This window comes from Salvelinus fontinalis, chromosome 30, assembly GCF_029448725.1.
Source record: "Salvelinus fontinalis isolate EN_2023a chromosome 30, ASM2944872v1, whole genome shotgun sequence".
In the NCBI taxonomy this organism is placed as follows: Eukaryota; Metazoa; Chordata; class Actinopteri; order Salmoniformes; family Salmonidae; genus Salvelinus; species Salvelinus fontinalis.
Window position 1 is genome coordinate 25,472,860 of NC_074694.1, and position 22,093 is coordinate 25,494,952.

Here is a 22,093-nt window from a genome sequence, read left to right on the forward strand (position 1 = left end):
TAGGGCCTGCTCTGCTCCTTCAGACAGTAGGGCCTGCTCTGCTCCTTCCGACAGTAGGGCCTGCTCTGCTCCTTCAGACAGTAGGGCCTGCTCTGCTCCTTCCGACAGTAGGGCCTGCTCTGCTCCTTCAGACAGTAGGGCCTGCTCTGCTCCTTCAGACAGTAGGGCCTGCTCTGCTCCTTCAGACAGTAGGGCCTGCTCTGCTCCTTCAGACAGTAGGGCCTGCTCTGCTCCTTCAGACAGTAGGGCCTGCTCTGCTCCTTCAGACAGTAGGGCCTGCTCTGCTCCTTCAGACAGTAGGGCCTGCTCTGCTCCTTCCAACAGTAGGGCCTGCTCTGCTCCTTCAGACAGTAGGGCCTGCTCTGCTCCTTCAGACAGTAGGGCCTGCTCTGCTCCTTCAGACAGTAGGGCCTGCTCTGCTCCTTCCAACAGTAGGGCCTGCTCTGCTCCTTCCAACAGTAGGGCCTGCTCTGCTCCTTCAGACAGTAGGGCCTGCTCTGCTCCTTCAGACAGTAGGGCCTGCTCTGCTCCTTCAGACAGTAGGGCCTGCTCTGCTCCTTCCAACAGTAGGGCCTGCTCTGCTCCTTCCAACAGTAGGGCCTGCTCTGCTCCTTCAGACAGTAGGGCCTGCTCTGCTCCTTCAGACAGTTGAAAGTGCAGTGCCCAGCTGATAATCCCCCCCGATAATTGCCTCGAAAGTGAACCTAAACTATAACGAAACTAATTTCACACATACAACAAGAGATTCAATAAATGAAGTATAGTATGATGGGGGAGAATAGGTGACTTGATGAGTGAGGGAAAGCGAACAATGCAAAATGATGTAATCACCAACTGTGAAAGAAGAATAGGGCGGACCCTTCTATTGTATTGATCCATTCAAATTATCATCTTAAAATGGCATGTATCCTTTATCAGTCAACTGAATCCCAGCAGTCTTATCAGGACTCTGAATCAGAGAGGTGCGGGGGCTGCCATAATCAACATCCACGTCTTCGGTGCCCAGGGAAGAGTGGGTTAACTGCCTTGCTCAGGGGCAGAATGACAGATTTGTATCTTGTCAGCTAGGAGATTCAATCCAGCAACCTTTCAGTTACAGGCCCAATGCCAATGAATAAAATTGATTGAACCCTTGAAATGTGTTTTTTTAAATTCTCTTTTATCATTTTTTACATATAGCCTAGAGTAACATAAACTAATGAAAATGTGTTATTTGAAATAAAATATAAATCATATTCTAATGTTACCCAAGGCCTTCATCAACATTTTTGCGATAGCATATATTGAACTATATTAATTACAGTTAAAAAGTTGCAGCCAGAATGACTGCTGATTAACTTGAAGGGGGGTCCATCTAGTGTCACGGGACAAGTAGGGGCCAACACACGGTGAGATGAAAGGGAAATACATTCACCGTGACACCGTCTTGACCGCCACACCAGTCTGCCTGCTTGCAGTGATAATACAGTGGTGATAAGAGTAGAATGAATGCTAGGGAGGGGAGTACTTTAACTTCAAGCTGAATTTATGGAAACATATTCAAAACTCTCTGAGACTAACAGATGTTGTTGACAAAGAAGGGAATAAAATAAGTGGGAGTCATATTATAAAATGGTGGAAAGTTAAAAACAACAGCACAACATAATCCATCTAATGAGAGGGTTGAGTGGAACAGCTGTCTGGGGGGACAAACGCTCAGAAAATGAGATGCAGGTAGATCTTTTACCCCCTGACGCAGATGTCCCACTCTCCCACAGCTCCTAGCAAGGGCACCTACCTGGATACAGTCACACTGTCAGGGGGATAGTCACACACTACCTACAATCAATATCGGAGTTGTTTCCACTTGCACACACACAGACACACTTGCAATTACACACACACACACACACACACACACACACACACACACACACACACACACACACACACACACACACACACACACACACACACACACACACACACACACACACACACACACACACACACACACACACACACACACACACACACACACACAGTCACTTACATGCCACCTGTACTTCAGTCCTCCTCTGTAGTAAGGCTCCAACACGGTTCCTGACGATACAGCGGTAGAAGCCAGCATGGGAACGGTCCAGGGAGGGAATCAGGTACCTGCAAAACGCACACACATTATATATCTGGAACATCTCCAATACACACTCATCAGAGAGTTGGAACACACACAATACACCCACATGACTGGAACACACACAATACACCCACATGACTGGAACACACACAATACACCCACATGACTGGAACACATACAATACACCCACATGACTGGAACAAACACAATACACCCACATGACTGGAACACACACAATACACCCACATGACTGGAACACATACAATACACCCACATGACTAGAAAACATACAATACACCCACATGACTGGAAAACATACAATACACCCACATGACTGGAAAACATACAATACACCCACATCAGAACAACAATTATGTACATTCAACAAAAAAGGTACAACTATGCTATTGCAGAAAGAGAAGATAATTAAACAAAGAAAGTCAAGGAGAAAAGAGAGAGAGAGAGAGAGAGGGAGAGAGAGTGAGAGAGAAATGAGCCTACATACAGCCTGATGATAATGACTCTCAAGTTCATCTATTCCCAGAGGGAAATTACCCCCAAGAGATTAGAGGAGCACTCACAGACACACACACACACACACACACACACACACACACACACACACACACACACACACACACACACACACACACACACACACACACACACACACACACACACACACACACACACAAACTGTGGGATTACATATACCTCCTCATCTATTCCTGAATGTATTACTGAAGCAGACCCTAGAGAGTCAAAAACAACAACAAGCACAACAACAACAACAATAACAATGTAGGTCTTATGTATCCAGCAGCCACCAGCCCACCCACACCCTCCTCTCAATTGCATACTCCTTGTCTCCTCTTTCCTCGTCAAAATCCATTGGCTGGAAAAGGTCCCTCCCTCTAACCTTCTCCTCCAATGGGTTTTGTGAAGGAGGTGATGAGAGAGGAAGCGAGGAGTATGCAATTGAGAATCTTCAGTTCACGGTACACCCCATGGAGCTGCAGTACCAACTCCTCCCCATGTGGGGGCACCCAAACACATAATATACAATACCATACCCCTTTTAGCCGGACGTAGTAATAATGTCAAATTAATGATAAAGCACTAACACACACTTAGTAAGTCATGCTTTCTAAGTCTGGGTACAGTAAATGTCTGCTATGAAAGTGGGGGATATCACACAAGGAAATTACCACAAAAGGAGAAATGCAGAGAAAGCAGAGATAACATCTAGACTCTCCTTGGTCACTGGTGAGTAATAGGAAACTTTTGAACGGTCAGAGTCCCTTGTCTCGCTTCGATGTGTTTGAAACTGGAATCAAACACAAGCCCTGGAGCTTTGGTCAGATTGCTCAGGGAGCCAGACTCCACTAAACCAAAGGAACATATCTCCCTATGCAACTGGGTCCTGGACTTTCTGACGGTTTGCAAAATTACCTCCTCCACACTGATCCTCAACACGGGGGTACCACAAGGGTGCGTCCTCAGTCCCTTCCTCTACTCCCTCACACTGTTCCAACTCCATCATCAAGTTCACTGATGGCACGATAGTAGAAGGCCTGATTACCAACAACGACGAGACGGCCTACAGAAAGGAGGTAGGCACTCTGACTGTGTGGTGCCAGGTAAACAACCTCTCCATCAATGTCGGCAAAACTAAGGAGCTGACTGAGGAACCAGGCTGGGCACACCCCCATCCTCATCAATGGGGCCGCTGTGGAGACGGGCAAAAACGTCAAGTTCCTCGGCGTACAGATCTCCGAGGAGTTAAATGGGTCAAACCGTGGTGAAGGCGGCACAACAGTGCCTCTTCAACCTCAGGATGCTTAAAAAATTAGGCCTGTCCCTGAGGGCCCTCACAGTGTTGTATAGGAACACCATCGAGAGCATTCTGTCGGACTGCATTTACAGCCTGGTACGGCAACTCCACCGCCGCTGACTGTAAGGCTCTACAGTGTGTGGTACGGTCAGCCAAACGCACCAATGTGTGCCCACTGCCTGCCCAGGTGTCGGAAGGCCAAGAAGATCATGGAGGACTTCAGCCACCCGAGACATGGCCTGTTCTAGACGCTTCCATCACTCAGAAACGGGCAGTATATGACCATCATTGCAAAAACTGTCGGACTGGCCAATAGCTTTCACCCCAGACCATCAGGCTACTGAATAGCCACCAATAGGCAGCTACCTGCAATTATACCCTGCAATTACATCTGGGACTCTGTCTAATCTAATCTTTCCTTTGGTCTATTTAGCTACTCTGACTTTAAGGCTTTTTTTTTCAAAACAAAGAGAGTGTCTGGTCTATACATTTTCTTGCACAAACTCTCCGTGTGATAATCAGAGATTGTTGACATAAAATACTGGTGGTACTGCAACTCTCTTCTTGGAGCCAGACTGACGTTACAACACACAACCAATAGGGTGAGCTGTTCACAACGCCTGTAACCAGGGCTGTATTGTGCTGGTATTTCAGAAACAGTTAACAGACCTATCTTTAACACCTTCACGTCATCAGTCATGTTACAAGACAAGTCTTCAAAACGATGTCATTCTGCCCTGATAAGTTGTCAGAACATTTAACTGACACACAGTAACATGTTAATACTGAGTTAAATTAGATTACACAATCTAAAAGTTATGATCTGAGCTCTGGCTCTAAATAGCTCCAGTAAATTAAACCCTTTTCTTCACAGTCACGCCACTTACTCACTTAACTTTGAAAGCATTCCAAGCGGTTCCTGTCTGCGATCCGACAGATAGATATAAAGGCACATAACCTGGTGACCTTGGGCTACAAATTCCTGTAGTGGGAAAGCACTCCCTGACCCTGCGGATCAATGCTGCAGAAAAGGGGGACAGAGACAGAGACAGAGAGCGACGAGGGAAAGAGAAAGCAAGGGGGGATACAGAGAGAGAGAAGAGAGAAAGCAAGGGAGGATAGAGAGAGAGAGAGGAGAGAAAGCAAGGGAGGATAGAGAGAGAGAGAGAGGAGAGAAAGCAAGGGAGGATCGAGAGAGAGAGAGGAGAGAAAGCAAGGGAGGATAGAGAGAGAGAGAGAGGAGAGAAAGCAAGGGAGGATCGAGAGAGAGAGAGGAGAGAAAGCAAGGGAGGATAGAGAGAGAGAGGAGAGAAAGCAAGGGAGGATAGAGAGAGAGAGGAGAGAAAACATGGGAGGATAGAGAGAGAGAGAGAGGAAAGAAAGCAAGGGAGGATAGAGAGAGAGGAAAGAAAGCAAGGGAGGATAGAGAGAGAGAGAGGAGAGAAAGCAAGGGAGGATAGAGGAGGATCAGCTGGAGTTTCGATCTTGGTGCTTTAAAAAGCTATTGACCTCAGATGAAGATCAATAGACACAATAGAGTGGGAAAGGTAAAGAGATACGCCAAGACAGAGGGGATAAGATGAGAAGAGATAGATAGATAGATAGCGAGATAGGAGAGAGAAAAATAGTGAGAGAGAGTGAGTTAGAGGGAGGGAGGGAAGGGGAAGGGAGGGGAAATAGACAACAAGCAGGCCAGCTAGACGCACATCATTTGGTGAAAGAAAGAGAACAAGGTCTGTCTGGAACTGGCTAGAGATGAGGACCAGTCATGTCAATATTAACCCTTACTGACCCTGTTGACTGCTATGTTTCTATGCCCACTGGCATTCCTATGGGCTTCATTCACACCTATTTTTCTAGATGTTCTTGTGATTTTTGGATGCACTATGGCTGCTTCTCAAATCATTGATTCCTCCTCTTTCCTCCATACAAGAAGAAGATGCGACAGAATGGATCTTGGACCTTGCCCTCCAATATACTCTTAGAAAAAAGGTTTCCAAAGTGTTTTTTTGCGGAGGGTTAGGGTTCTACCACTAACTGTTTTGATCAGAATAATCCTTTTTGGAAGACAAGGGTTCACATATTGTTATCACATTAACTTCACATTAAATCATGTGACCACGTCAAATTCATTTGGTTTTCCCGTAAGGGTAGTGTCACCCTTTCAGACTCTCTCCATCCCTCTCTTCACTCCTCCTTTCCATCCCTCTCCATCCCTCTCTCGATCCTTCTCCCAATCCCTCTCTTCATCCCTTCTCCTTTTCTCTCCATCCCTCTCTTCATCCCTTCTCCTTTTCTCTCCATCCCTCTCTCCATCCCTTCTCCTTTTCTCTCCATCCCTCTCTTCATCCCTTCTCCTTTTCTCTCCATCCCTCTCTCCATCCCTCTCTCGATCCTTCTCCCAATCCCTCTCTTCATCCCTTCTCCTTTTCTCTTCATCCCTCTCTTCATCCCTTCTCCTTTTCTCTCCATCCCTCTCTCCATCCCTTCTCCTTTTCTCTCCATCCCTCTCTTCATCCCTTCTCCTTTTCTCTCCATCCCTCTCTCCATCCCTTCTCCTTTTCTCTCCATCCCTCTCTCCATCCCTTCTCCTTTTCTCTCCATCCCTTCTCCTTTTCTCTCCTCCCTCCCTCTCTCCATCCCTTCTCCTTTTCTCTCCATCCCTCTCTCAACTCCTCCACTCCTCCCCAGACCAATTAAAGGGGACATGACACAGAGTAACTGTCCAATGGAACATCAATCAATCACTCTCCAACATCCCTGCACCCTGCTGACTCCCGCAACCTGCTGACTCCACCACCCTGCTGACTCCCCCAGCCTGCTGGACGCCACGCACACCGCACTGAGCTCCGCAAAGGTTAATTGTATTCATTATAGCGAGAGAGGGAAAGGGGGAGGAAACTCGGGCTAAAGTCACCCTGAAGGTTCTGGCTCAAGACTGAATTCTCCACATTCTTCCGCAAGGTTAGACTGCGGCGCACAAAACATCACTTGTCAGCTTTCTCTTCTCCTCTACCTATCCCTCCCCCCTCTCTTTCTACCTCGCTCTCCGCATTACTGCAGGGGATCCCTCTGATTCAATCTGCTACTTCCATAGCATGCTGCACTACATTCAGTACATACAAAACACCCATTCTGTTTACCTGCGCTAGCCGGTCTTAATTGACCTGGCGAACACAACAAGAAGCAGCCTCACTAACGTCACTAGCTTAACAATCGCTCCTAATTAGGCCATTAACACTAATAGACTTCACACCAGAAGTCATTTAGTCCAGTTGGCTGGTCTTGCTCTGTGCTAACCCCAGAACTAATATGGTTTGATACCTCATTACAGACAGGTTATTACAGCCTTCTCTGGCTCCTCCCATCCCTGATACCCCCATCGCCCCAGGCACCTGTCATTCACTGTCTTCTCCTCTCCTCCCTCTTCCTGCCTCATTCACTCCCTCCCTCTCTGTCAACCTCTCTTAAGTTTCTTACCTACTCAGCCTTGCAATCTGAATATCTACCTGCTGCACGTGGAAGCCTAAAACTACACGTGACAACATGTCAATTTGTGAGAACACAATTTTGTGAAGTTATTGTGAAATAAATGTGACAACATGAGGTTGCAAAATGTCAACATGTGATACCATGACACTACACATGTGACAACATTTGAGCACATGTGAAAACATGATCTCATGTGAATTCTATTGGACAACATGGGGATGTAACATTTCAACATGTGATACCATGAAATTACATGTGACAACATTTGAGCACATGTGAAAGCCAAGATGTCAAATGTCATTAAGAATAATTCACTTTCAAATCTACAACTAGTTACTGTATTTTTACAGCTAAATGAAGGTGTTAATGGACAGTATGCTGCTTACTTGGGACTCAACCTTTGAACTCACAACCTCTTGATTGCTAGCTACTTGAAGTTACTGCTGAGCCACCAGGTCTATGAGCATAATAGACATTGACTAAATACAAATACAAATACTATATGTTTATTTGCGAAGAATACATTTCTGCACTTTGCCTAAAGTTGCAGTAAAAATAAAGTAAATATATACAACAATGTGGAGGTGTCATTTCTATAAAATGACAGTATGCTGCTGTATTCTGATTTAAATTACTGTAAAATCTTGTTTAATGTTGTACTGTAAACAAAATTGGACTGCCGTAGGCCAACGGCCACTGACATTTGCTAAGCTACAGTTGAAGTTGAAAGTTTACATACACTTAGGTTGGAGTCATTAAAACTCGTTTTTCAACCACTCCACACATTCTTGTTAACAAACTATAGGTTTGGCAAGTCGGTTAGGACATCCACTTTGTGCATGACAAGTAATTTTTACAACCAGTTGACAGACAGATTATTTCACTTATCATTCACTGTATCACACTTCCAGTGGGTCAGAAGTTTACATACACTAAGTTGACTGTGCCTTTAAACAGCTTGGAAAATTCCAGAAAATTATGTCATGGCTTTAGAAGCTTCTGATAGACTAATTGACATAATTTGAGTCATTTGGAGGTGTACCTGTGGATGTATTTCAAGGCCTACCTTCAAACTCACTGCCTCTTTGCTTGACATCATGGGAAAATTAAAAGAAATCAGCCAAAACCACAGAAAAAGAATTGTGGTCCTCCACAAGTCTGATTCATCCTTGAGAGCAATTTCCAAATGCCTGAAGGTACCACGTTCATCTGTACAAACAAGAGTACGCAAGTATAAACACAATGGGACCATGCAGCCATCATACCGCTCAGGAAGGAGATGCGTTCTGTTTCCTAGAGATGAACATACTTTGGTGCGAAAAGTGCAAATCAATCCCAGAACAACAGCAAAGGACCTTGTGAAGATGCTGGAGGAAACAGGTACAAAAATATTTATATCCACAGTAAAATGAGTCCTATATCGACATAACCTGAAAGGCCGCTCAGCAAGGAAGAAGCCACTGTTTCAAAACCGCCATAAAAAAGCCAGACTACAGTTTGCAACTGCACATGGGGACAAAGATCATAATTTTTGGAGAACTTTCCTCTGGTCTGATGAAACAAAAATATAACTGTTTAGCCATAATGACCATCGTTATGTTTGGAGGAAAAAGGGTGAGCCTTGCAAGCCGAAGAACACCATCCCAACCGTGAATCACGGGGGTAGCAGTATCATGTTGTGGGGGTGCTTTGCTGCAGGAGGGACTGGTGCACTTCACAAAATAGATGGCTTCATGAGGAGGGAAAATGATGTGGATATATTGAAGCAACATCTCAAAATATCAATCAGGAAGAAAAAGCTTGGTCGTAAATGGGTCTTCCAAATGGATAATGACCCCAGCATACATCGAAAGTTGTGGCAAAATGGCTTAATGACAACAAAGTCAAGGTATTGGACTGGCCATCACAAAGCCCTGACCTCAACCCTATAGCAAATTTGTGGGCAGAATTGAAAAAGCGTGTGCGAGCAAGTAGGCCGACAAACCTGACTCAGTTACACCAGCTTTGTCAGGAGTAATGGGCCAAAATTCGCCCAACTTATTGTGGGAAGCTTGTGGAAGGCTACCCGAAACATTTGATCCAAGTTAAACAATTTAAACGCAATGCTACCAAATACTAATTGAGTGTATGTAAACTTCTGACCAACTGGGAATGTAATGAAAGAAATAAAAGCTGAAATAAATCATTCTCTCTACTGTTATTCTGACATTTTACATTCTTAAAAAAAGTGGTTATCCTAACTGACCTAAGACAGGGAATTTTTACTGGAATTAAATATCAGGAATTGTGAAAAACTGAGTTGAAATGTAGTTGTCTAAGGTGTATGTAAACTTCCGACTTCAACTGTATGTCCTGCTCCTTCCCTGACTTTTCCTAAACGTGTGTATTTAACACTGCTCATTTGTTTGAATTTTGAATCACAAACAGAAAAGTATTAAGAGCCTTTTTACCTATTCCCAACTTAACCCACCAAGACAATTTACTGAAGATGATGGTACCCAGCCAGGCGCTAATGTGTCTCTCTCTCTCCTCACTGAATGAATGACAAATAGCAAAAATCAGTTAACCACCTAACTGAGGAACTCAATTTAACCTTGCGCAATACCCTAGATGCAGTTGCACCCCTAAAAACGAAAAACATTTGTCATAAGAAACTAGCTCCCTGGTATACAGAAAATACCCGAGCTCTGAAGCAGAAAATTGGAATGGAAATGGCGCCACACCAAGCTGGAAGTCTTACGACTAGCTTGGAAAGACAGTACCGTGCAGTTACGAAGAGCCCTCACTACTGCTCGATTATCCTACTTTTCCAACTTATTTGAGGAAAATAAGAACAATCCAACATTTATTTTTGATACTGTTGCAAAGCTAACTAAAAAGCAGCATTCCCCAAGAGAGGATGGCTTTCACTTCAGCAGTGATAAATTCATGAACTTCTTTGAGGAAAAGATCATGATCATTAGAAAGCAAATTACGGACTCCTCTTTAAATCTGCGTATTCCTCCAGGGCTTAGCTGTTCTGGATCTGCACAGCTCTGCCAGGGCCTGGGATCGGGAGAGACACTTAAGTGTTTTAGTACTATATCTCTTGACACAATGGTGAAAATAATCATGGCCTCTAAACCTTCAAGCTGCATACTGGATCCTATTCCAACTAAACTACTGAAAGAGCTGCTTCATGTGCTTGGCCCTCCTATGTTGAACATAATAAACGTCTCTCTATCCACTGGATGTGTACCAAACTCACTAAAAGTGGCAGTAATAAAGCCTCTCTTGAAAAAGCCAAACCTTGACCCGGAAAATATAAAAAACTATCGGCCTATATCGAATCTTCCATTCCTATAAAAAAAATTGAAAAAGCTGTTGCGCAGCAACTCACTGCCTTCCTGAAGACAAACAATGTATACGAAATGCTTCAGTCTGGTTTTAGACCCCATCATAGCACTGAGACTGCACTTGTGAAGGTGGTAAATGACCTTTTAATGGCGTCAGCCCGAGGCTCTGCATCTGTCCTCGTGCTACTAGACCTTAGTGCTGCCTTTGACACCATCGATCACCACATTCTTTTGGAGAGACTGGAAACCGAAATTGGTCTACATGGACAAGTTCTGGCCTGGTTTAGATCTTATCTGTCGGAAAGATATCAGTTTGTCTCTGTGAATGGTTTGTCCTCTGACAAATCAACTGTACATTTCGGTGTTCCTCAAGGTTCCGTTTTAGGACCACTATTGTTTTCATTATATATTTTACCTCTTGGGGATGTCATTCGAAAACATAATGTTAACTTTCACTGCTATGCGGATGACACACAGCTGTACATTTCAATGAAACATGGTGAAGCCCCAAAATTGCCCTCGCTAGAAGCCTGTGTTTCAGACATAAGGAAGTGGATGGCTGAAAACGTTCTACTTTTAAACTCGGACAAAACAGAGATGCTTGTTCTAGGTCCCAAGAAACAAAGAGATCTTCTGTCAAATCTGACAATTAATCTTGATGGTTGTAAAGTCATCTCAAATAAAACTGTGAAGGACCTCGGCGTTACTCTGGACCCTGATCTCTCTTTTGACAAACATATCAAGACTGTTTCAAGGACAGCTTTTTAACATCTACGTAACATTGCAAAAATCAGAAATGTTCTGTCCAAAAATTATGCAGAAAAATTAATCCATACATTTGTTACTTCTAGGTTAGACTACTGCAATGCTCTACTTTCCTGGATAAAGCACTAGATAAACTTCAGTTAGTGCTAAATACGGCTGCTAGAATCCTGACTAGAACCAAGAAATTTGATCATATTACTCCAGTGCTAGCTTCCCTACACTGGCTTCCTGTTAAGGCAAGGGCTGATTTCAAGGTTTTACTATTAAAGCGTAACATGGGCTTGCTCCTACCTATCTTTCCGAGTTGGTCCTGCCGTACATATCTACACGTACGCTACGGTCACAAGACACAGGCCTCCTAACTGTCCCTAGAATTTCTAAGCAAACAGCTGGAGGCAGGGCTTTCTCCTATAGATCTCCATTTTCATGGAATGGTCTGCCTACCCATGTGAGAGACGCAGACTCGGTCTCAACCTTTAAGTCTTTACTGAAGACTTATCTCTCCAGTAGGTCATATGATTGTTTGTAGTCTGGCCCAGGAGTGTGAAGGTGAACGGAAAGGCTCTGGAGCAACGAACCACCCTTGCTGTCTCTGCCTGGCCGGTTCCCCTCTCTCCACTGGGATTCTCTGCCTCTAACCCTATTACAGGGGCTGAGTCACTGACTTACTGGTGCTCTTTCATGCCGTCCCTGGGAGGGGTGCGTCACTTGAGTGGGTTGAGTTACTGATGTGATCTTCCTGTCTGGGTTGGCGCCCCCCCTTGGTTTGTGCTGTGGTGGAGATCTTTGTGGGCTATACTCGGCCTCGTCTCAGGATTGTAAGTTGGTGGTTGAAGATATCCCTCTAGTGGTGCGGGGGCTGTGCTTTGGCAAAGTGGGTGGGGTTATATCCTTCCTGTTTGGCCCTGTCCGGGGGTATCATCGGATGGGGCCACAGTGTCTCCTGACCCCTCCTGTCTCAGCCTCCAGTATTTATGCTGCAGTAGTTTATGTGTCGGGGGGCTAGGGTCAGTTGGTTATATCTGGAGTACTTCTCCTGTCTTATCCAGTGTCCTGTGTGAATTTAAGTATGCTCTCTCTAATTCTCTCTTTCTTTCTCTCTCTCGGAGGACCTGAGCCCAAGGACCATGCGTCAGGACGACCGGGCATTACATTTACATTACATTTAAGTCATTTAGCAGACACTCTTATCCAGAGCGACTTACAAATTGGTGCATTCACCTTATGATATCCAGTGGAACAGCCACTTTACAATAGTGCATCTAAATCTTTTAAGGGGGGGTCAGAAGGATTACTTTATCCTATCCAAGGTATTCCTTAAAGAGGTGGGGTTTCAGGTGTCTCCGGAAGGTGGTGATTGACTCCTTGCTGTCCCCAGTCCACCTGGCCTTGCTGCTGTTCCAGTTTCAACTGTTCTGCCTGCGGTTATGGAACCCTGACCTGTCCACCGGACGTGCTACCTGTCCCAGACCTGCTGTTTTCAACTCTAAATGATCGGCTATGAAAAGCCAACTGACATTTATTCCTGATTATTATTTGACCATGCTTGTCATTTATGAACATTTTGAACATCTTAGCCATGTTCTGTTATAATCTCCACCCGGCACAGCCAGAAGAGGACTGGCCACCCCTCATAGCCTGGTTCCTCTCTAGGTTTCTTCCTATGTTTTGGCCTTTCTAGGGAGTTTTTCCCAGCCACCGTGCTTCTACACCTGCATTGCTTGCTGTTTGGGGTTTTAGGTTGGGTTTCTGTACAGCACTTATATTAGCGAGATATTAGCTGATGTACAAAGGGCTATATAAAATAAACTTGATTGATTGATTGATGAATGGGCGATAATTGTGCACCTTACTTCACAATGGAATTTAAATTAGGCCTAACTGAATAATAAGGAGGGTGAAGAGGTTGATTTCATTTAGAAAAACAATAGTATAATGATGAGTTGTGTTATGTCTATTCATCAGCAGCAGATAATTTGATAAATTGATAACATTCTATTTTACGTTTGACTTTGTAAAAAGATGCTGTTATGGGACTGTTGTCTTTACTGTAACTCTATTACTAATCAAATGTATTGTAAGGGGAATGAAAACATGCTACGTGTTGCAGTAAGCCTTTAGAATAATGTAAAACATATCCTATCCAGCGAAGCAAACCATGCCAGCCCACTGAATGAATGACAAATGGATGGAATTACTTCACAATCAAATTTAAATTAGGACTAACTGAATGATGAGGGTGAAGAGGTTGATTTAATTTAGAACAACAATACCTTAAGGATGAGTTTGTGTTATGCCTATTGATCAGTGTTGGTGATCATTTAAAAATAAATTACAGTGCGCCTTGTCAAATCAAATCAAACTGTATTTGTCACATGTGCCGAATACAACAGGTTACCTTCCCGTGAAATGCTTACTTATAATCCCTTGACCAACAATGCAGTGCAAGAAAGAGTTAAGAAAATATTTACCAAACAAAATAAGGTAAAAAATCTTAACAAGTAACACAATAAAATAACAATAACGAGGCTATAAACAAGGGGTACCGGTACCGAGTCAATGTGCGGGGGTACAGGTTAGTCGAGGTAATTTGTACATGTAGGTGGGGGTAAAGTGGCTATGCATAGATAATAAACAGCGAGTAACAGCAGTGTAAAAACAAATGGGGGGGTGTCAATGTAAATTGTACGGCTGGCCATTTGATTAATTGTTCAGCAGTCTTATGGCTTGGGGGTAGAAGCTGTTAAGGAGCCTTTGGACCTAGACTTGGCGCTCCGGTACCGCTTGCCGTGTGGTAGTAGAGAGAACAGTCTATGACTAGGGTGGCTGGAGTCTTTGACAATTTTTTGGGCTTTTCTCTGACACCGCCTAGTATATAGGTCCTGGATGGCTGGAAGCTTGGCCCCAGTGATGTACGCACTACCCTCTGTAGCGCCGTACGGTCAGATGCAGAGCAGTTGCCGGACCAGGCAGTGATGCAACTGGTCAGGATGCTCTCGATGGTGCAACTTTTTGAGGATCTGGGGAACCATGACAAATCTTTTCAGTCTCCTGAGGGTTAAAAGGTGTTGACGTGCCCTCTTCACGACCGTCTTGGTGTGTTTGGACCATGATAGTTCGTTGGTGATGTGGACACCAAGGAACTTGAAACTCTCAACCCGCTCCACTACAGCCCCGTCGATGTCAATGGGGGCCTGTTCGGCCTGCCTTTTTCTGTAGTACACGATCAGCTCCTTTGTCTTGCTCACTGTCGTGTCTTTGGCTATGCCAGATTAAGTGATATGACATGCTATTCTATAAAATAATTTCTCTGTAATTAATATTACCTGATTAAGCTAATCATACATATGTAATTAACTAGAAAGTTGGGGCACCACAAAATAATGTTTATAGAGCTGTTATCTTCCGAATAAACTCTTAAAGACCTGGTAATATTTTACATCAATAGCAGTCAATATTTAATCGCCGCCTTATTCAGTTTCATCTGAAAGTTGTAAATTCTTGGTTATCTTCACGAACCCTGGCTAACAAGTTGAGTCAGCAATAGAAAATTTGGTTTGATTATTTATTTACTAAATACCTAAATAATCACACAGAATTACATCTACACAGAATGGATCATACATTGATTACAAATGATGTCATAAAGGAAAACGTCCTTAGCGGACGGAACAGATATGACGGCTGGTTACACAAAGAAAGGGGGTTGGGTTTTGAATGAAAGAGTGGGAAGACTGAGTAACAAAGGGAGAAGCTATGCTATCGTAAATACCGTATCTTATGCATTCTAAATTACCGCCCATTTGAAAAAGGAAAATGCACTAAATATTTACTCTGAGCTGTGCTTCGGTAGATTGGTCGTAGATAGTAGGCGCGTTGGTCCAGCATGGATCTCTGGTCCTCCGAAGAATGTCTAGTGGTGAACTGGAGCGTGGTAGAATGGATACTCTGCCCGTCCTCTCCTATCCCACGTCTACAGTTGCTGCGCTAACGCAGCGGCTAGGAGGTATCACTTCTTTAGTGAATAAGAGTTCAAAGTTCATACCAAGTTGCCATACTTTAAGCTCATGCTATATTCTGGCTGGTATAGTCGAAATTCATCCTTCCGGTGTGTAGGTTGTCACCTTCATATTGAAATTCAATGCTAATTTCGTTAGGTTCTTGCTGAGGTTGGCTTAGTTTTGTAGGTGGTCTTTGTCCTTTCAACGTGGGGACCTCAAGTCCACACGTCCTTGGAACAGAAAGTTACATTTTCGTAAAGGGGCTTATATAGGGTTGAGAGAGAGGGCCGTGTTTCATAGTTTACAACCACTGTCTGTTCACATGGGCGGGGCCACTGAGTTGGCAGAGTTTACTCTATGACAAATCATTCTCTCATTAACTTCTTATGGCTGAAGGGGCAGTATTGAGTAGCTTGGATGAAAGGTGCCCATTGTAAACGGCCAGCTCCTCAGTCTCAGTTGCTAATATATGCATATTATTATTAGTATTGAATAGAAAACACTCTAAAGTTTCTAAAACTGTTTGAATTAAGTCTGTGAGATTAACAGAACTCATATGGCAGGCAAAAACCTGAGAAGTTCCACCTCCGGATTGGATTTTTTGCTGGGGGTGCCATATTTTCAACCAAGCTCTTATTGAATATAAAGAGAGATATGGATGGGTTTTCACGTCCTACGGCTTCCACTAGATGTCAGCAGTCAATAGAACTAAGTCTGATGACTCTAATGTGAAGGGGGGTCGAAGGAGACAGAATTTACTAATCACTGCCATGAGGTGACCATTCAACACGTGCATTCATGTGAGGCAGCTCTGTTCCATCTCAATTGAAGTCGATTTAATTCTCCGGTTAGAACGTTATTCAAGATGTATGTTAACAACATTCTAAATATTGATTCAGTACATCGTTTGCCATGTTTCTACTGACTGTAACGGAACGTTTGGACATTTCGTCATGTTATAGTGGTCGGGCTTTGAGACTTTGGTTAGGGTATTTGGTAAACAATTCGAAAGTAGCTAATTTGACATAAATAACGGACATGAACGAACAAATCAAGCATTTATTGTGGACCTGGTTCCTAGGACTGCATTCTGATGAATTCATCAAAGGTAAGGAAACATTTATCATGTATTTTCTGGTTTCTGTTGAGTCCAACATGGTGGCTAATTTGGCTAATCATCTGAGCTCCGTCTCAGATTATTGCATGGTTTATATTTCCGTAAAGTTTTTTTTAAATCTGACACAGTGGTTGCATTAAGGAGAGGTATATCTATAATTCTATGTGTATTACTTGTATTATCATTTATATTTATGTTGAGTATTTCTGTTGAAACGATGTGGCTATGCAAAGTCACTTGATGTTTTTGCAACTAGTGAATCTAACGCCTCAATGTAAACTCAGATTTTTTGATATAAATATGAACTTAATCAAACAAAACATGCATGTATTGTGTAACATGAAGTCCTATGAGTGTCATCTGATGAAAATAATCGAAGGTTAGTGATTCATTTTATCTCTATTATGTTTTTTGTGAAAGCTATCTTTAGCTGGAAAAAATGGCTGTGGTTATTGTGGTTTTGTGGTCACCTAACATAATCGTTTGTAGTGCTTTCGGTGAAAAGCCTATTTGAAATCGGACACTTTGGTGGGATTAACAACAAGATTACCTTTAAAATGATATAAGACACATGAATGTCTGAGGAATTTTAATTATGATATTTCTGTTTTTTGAATTTGGCACCCTGCACTTCGACTGGCTGTTGTCATTTCGATCCTGTTAACGGGACTGCAGCCATAAGAAGTTAAGAAGCTAAATTACATTTAATCTTTTCACAAATAGTTTCATATTTAAACATTTAAATTGCGCAACAATTCCATGTGAATCTGATAACTATAATGTTTCCAAGATACAGTTTGTCATCCTATCAGTAGTAATAATGTCTCAGATGACAACTGATCTGGCATCATATTCTTTAAGTACCAACGCATATTTTCAGCTGGTTGGATTACCGAAATATGGTTCCTTTTCCCACTATTTTGGTGTTATAAGACTCTCTCTATGTTAACAAAGGACTTTCCAAGAGTCACTCTGTAGAGTAGACAGAGAGAAAAGGGGAAAGGTATTTTGGGGGTCATAAACCTCCCCCATCAGGCCAACGTCATGACATCACATTCAGGGAGAGGTTGCTAACCTGGCACAACAATGCCAGGTCTCTGACCTCCTCCCTATAGGCTGTCTCATTGTTGTCGGTAATCAGGTCACTGTTGTGTCGTCAGCAAACTTAGTGATTGTGTTGAGTCGTGTTTGGCCACGCGGTCATGGGTGAACATGGAGTACAGGAGGGGACTAAGCACACATTCCTGAGCGGCCCCAGTGTTGAGGATCAGCGCGGCAGATGTGTTGTTGCCTACCCTTGTGGGTTGGTACTAGGGCTGTGGCGGTCACAAAATTATGTCAGACGGTTATTGTCAAGGAAATAACTGTCGGTCTCACGGTAATTGACCGTTAATTAACATAAACACATTTAGCATCTCCTGGCTTAGAAGCCATTCTAATAAATCCATGTAATATAGATATGAAGAAAATGTAGTCCGTTTCAGAAGAAAAGAATAGCATACTCTGAGTTGTCCTTATGTTAGGTCCTAATGTGGCTATGCCAAATGGTTGTGGGCTACACTAGTTCATTTAGCAGACAAGATTTGTGTATAATTCCGTGGAATTATATTATATGATTTTATAGTATAAAGAATTCAATTGAACAAAGCTGAATAAAATATAAATATTTTCTCCAAACGATTTGAGGGAGTGTGCACATGCGGCTATTCTGTGTTGACCGGTTAATAAAGAAACAGCTACTCCTATATGCTCACTCAGACACTGGGGACAGAGACATCCCCTCCATGTGTATATATGGTTTGTGATTCAAACCTTTGCATTTTGGAACTAGACCAATTGATTAGCATTAGTCTAACACTGAGACAGCTTGGACAGAGCTAGAAATTGGAGGACCCTGTGGATAGATTAGACTCTGTGGGAGTAGTGTTGTGGGCATGCAGCCGGACCTCTAGCACTGTGGCTGAGGCTGGGAAAGTCATCTTGTGACTGATGGGTTTTGGAAGAGAGGAGAGGAGCAATGCTTTAATAGCTGTACATATGCAGGTTGCTACCCTCCACAGCATGGCCTTCGCTCCAGATCAAAATTCCAAACCTACAACCTAATTTTGTCCAAAATTAACCCGGAGAGATTACTACTTCCAAGGTTTCCTTTTTCCAAGCTACACGGAGTGTGCACTAGCAAAGACACAGCCTAGACCTGAGGACACCATCCAACCTGGAACTGAGTGAGTAGTGTTTGGTCTGATGCTATTTTGAAAGCCAAGAAGAAGAAGAAAAAAAAAAGAGAAAAAAAGGAAAAATAAAGTATATTACAATGATATATTTGACTTTATGGGGACTGAATGCTGAATTGAGGCTCCCAGGCTTGCAAGGACAGACCAGATACAACTTCATTTAGCACTAAGGTGTGAAGTAAAAGGTGTCTATGCCTTTGGGCCCAACTAGTGGCAGGAGTCTTTGAAGCGTCCTCTGAAGCCCCCTCCTGCTGTTCAAAGACCATTCACTGGCATTTTCTACAAGAATCTGCCTCCAGAAATAAAAGCTTCTCCCAAGTGGGTGTGACACCTATTCCCGCTGCCTGCTGCACTGCTGCTTGGATTCCACCTGGCGATCTGTTCACCGCCTGCCCTGGCCTGTCTTCCCCCGTCTGGTACAGGTACCTCCACCACAGTCACCCCTCTTTCCTAAGCTTTCGATAGCCTCCAGCACACACACACTGTTGGGGCGAGTGACTCTGAACTTACAATGGCTTTCCCCAAGTCATTATTTATTACAATTTTTTCTTGTGCATTTTGCTATTTCACTATTTGCCTCATGACTCCTGCATACTTTGTTGACTACAAACTTTCTTTACCCAACCGTGGGAAAGAATAAGTTTGTTCCCAACCTCGGGACTCTGACTCTCTTTTGGTTACACAGACTCTTGGCCTCCCATCCTATTCTAACCAATCCCACAAGGTATGACTCCAAACACCCAGAAAATACTACTCTCCTCGATGTTATCCTCACAAATAATCCTGATGGGTATCAGTCTGGTGTTTTCTGTAATGACCTTAGTGATCACTGTTTTACAGCCTGTGTTCTAACGGCTGCTCAGTGCGACCTGTCCTGATTTGTCATAGACGCATGCTAAAAAACTTTAATGAGCAAGCCTTCCTTCATGAACTGGCCTCTGTAAAATGGTATAGAATCAGCTTGATCCGCACTGTCGAAGACACTTGAACCTTCTATTTTGATATTTTCAGAGGTTTTGTTAACAAACACGCCCAATAAAGAAAATTATAATTATAAACAGGTTCAGCCCCTGGTTCGACCGTGATCTTTCAGAGTTTCCACCTTAAAAATTGCATTTGGCGCAAGGCTCGGCACACGCATACTCAGGCTGACTGGCTTTCGTTCAGGCAAATGAGAAATAGGTGCACTCAGGCTATCCGGAAGGCCAAAGTTAGTTACTTTAAGGAGCAGTTCTCTCTCTGTGGGTCTAACCCCAAGAAGTTCTGGAAAAAGGTTAAAGACTTGGAGAATAAACCCTCCTTCTCACAGCTACCCATGTCCCTTAAGGTTGATGATGTGGTTGTTACTGACAATAAGTACACGGATGAGCTCTTTAATCACCATTTCATTAACCTCTTTAGGCTAGGGGGCAGTATTTTGACGTCTGAATGAAAAGCGTGCCCAAAATAAACTGCCTGTTCCTCAGGCCCAGAAGCTAGGATATGCATATAATTGGTGGATTTGGGAAGAAAACACTCTAAAGTTTCTAAAACTGTTAAAATAATGTCTGTGAGTATAACAGAACTGATATGGCAGGTGAAAACCCGAGGTCAAACCATCCAGAAAAAAAATTAATTCAGCCCACCACTGTTTCCAATGGCTGTCATGTTTAATATGAGGCGAAAACCTCCCAGATTGCAGTTCCTAGGGCATCCACTAGATGTCAAGAGTCTTTAGAATGAGATTCAGGCTTGTTTTTGGAAAAATGAGCTAGAATTTGTAGTTTTTCTAAGTGGCTCCCATTTTGGCTGTAGTGTTTTCATGCACGTGGATGAGAGCACGTTCATTGTTGTTTATCTCTGGTAAAGACAATAACGATTCTCCGTCTTAAATTTTATCGTTTATTTACGTATTAGGTACCTGAGTTTTGATTATAAACGTTGTTTGACTTGTTTGGAGAAGTTTATTGGTAACGTTTGGGACTCATTTTGTATGCATTTTGAAGGAGGGAAACCGGTGGATTATTGAATGAAGCGCGCCAGCTAAACTGAGTTTTTGGGGATATAAAGAAGGACTTTATCGAACAAAAGGACCATTTGTGATGGGACCTTTTGGAGTGCCAACAGAAGAAGATCTTCTAAGGTAAGACATTTATTTTATCGCTATTTCTGACTTTTCTGACTGGCGCACCTGCCTGGTTGAAAATGTCTTTAATCCTTTTGTGTGCGGGGTGATGTCCTCACAAAATCGCACAGTGTGCTTTCGTCGTAAAGCCTTTTTGAAATCTGACACAGCGGCTGGATTAACAAGAAGTTAAGCTTTTTTCTGATGTATGACACTTGTATTTTCATGTATGTTAAATATGACTATTTCTGTAATTTGAATTTTGCGTTCTGCAATTTCATAGGATGTTGTCGAGGTGGGTCTCTAGCGGAACGCCTGCGCCAGAAAGGTTATCAAAAGTGTTGGAAAAACTTGTCAAGAATCAACTGACTGGCTTTCTTAATGTCTATAGTATTCTTCCGGGTATGCAATCTGGTTTCTGCTCAGGTTATGGATGTGTCACTGCAACCTTAAAGGTCCTCAATGATGTCACCATTGCCCTTCCTTCTAAGCAATCTTGTGCTGCTATTTCTATTGACTTGGCCAAAGCTTTTGATACGGTAGACCATTTCATTCTTGTGGGCCGGCTAAGAAGTATTGGTGTCTCTGAGGAGTCTTTGGCCTGGTTTGCTAACTAACTCTCTCAAAGAGTGCAGTGTATAAAGTCAGGAAATCTGCTTTCTCAGCCATTGCCTGTCACCAAGGGAGTACCCCAAGGCTCAATCCCAGGCCCCACGCTCTTCTCAATTTATTTCAACAACATAGCTCAGGCAGTAGGAAGCTCTCTCATCCATTTACATGCAGATGATACAGTCTTATAAAAAGCTGGCAAATGTCATGTGGTTTGGTAAGAAGAATGACATTCTTCCCACAGGTGTTATTACTGCCTCTGAGGGTTTAGAGCTTGAGGTAGTCACCTCATTCAAGTACTTGGGAGTATGGCTAGATGGTGCACGGTCCTTCTCTCAGCGCATTTCAAAGCTGCAGGCTAAAGTTAAATTTAGACTTGGTTTCCTCTATTGTTTCCTCTTTCACCCCAGCTGCCAAACTAACCCTGATTCAGATGACCATCCTACCCATGCTAGATTACGGAGACATAATTTATAGATCGGCAAG

General features: G+C 43.2%; 1 protein-coding gene across 10 annotated transcripts in view; it reads right to left on the minus strand.

The window, feature by feature from the left end:
* sdk2b (sidekick cell adhesion molecule 2b) overlaps positions 1-22,093 on the minus strand; it is a 506,291-nt gene that overhangs the window by 120,867 nt on the left and 363,331 nt on the right. For all 10 annotated transcript variants that reach the window (XM_055890147.1, XM_055890151.1, XM_055890145.1 and 7 more), the window contains exon 3: positions 2,033-2,139. In XM_055890147.1, coding sequence (XP_055746122.1) covers positions 2,033-2,139 — 107 coding nt within the window. The remainder of the gene's footprint in view (positions 1-2,032; positions 2,140-22,093) is intronic.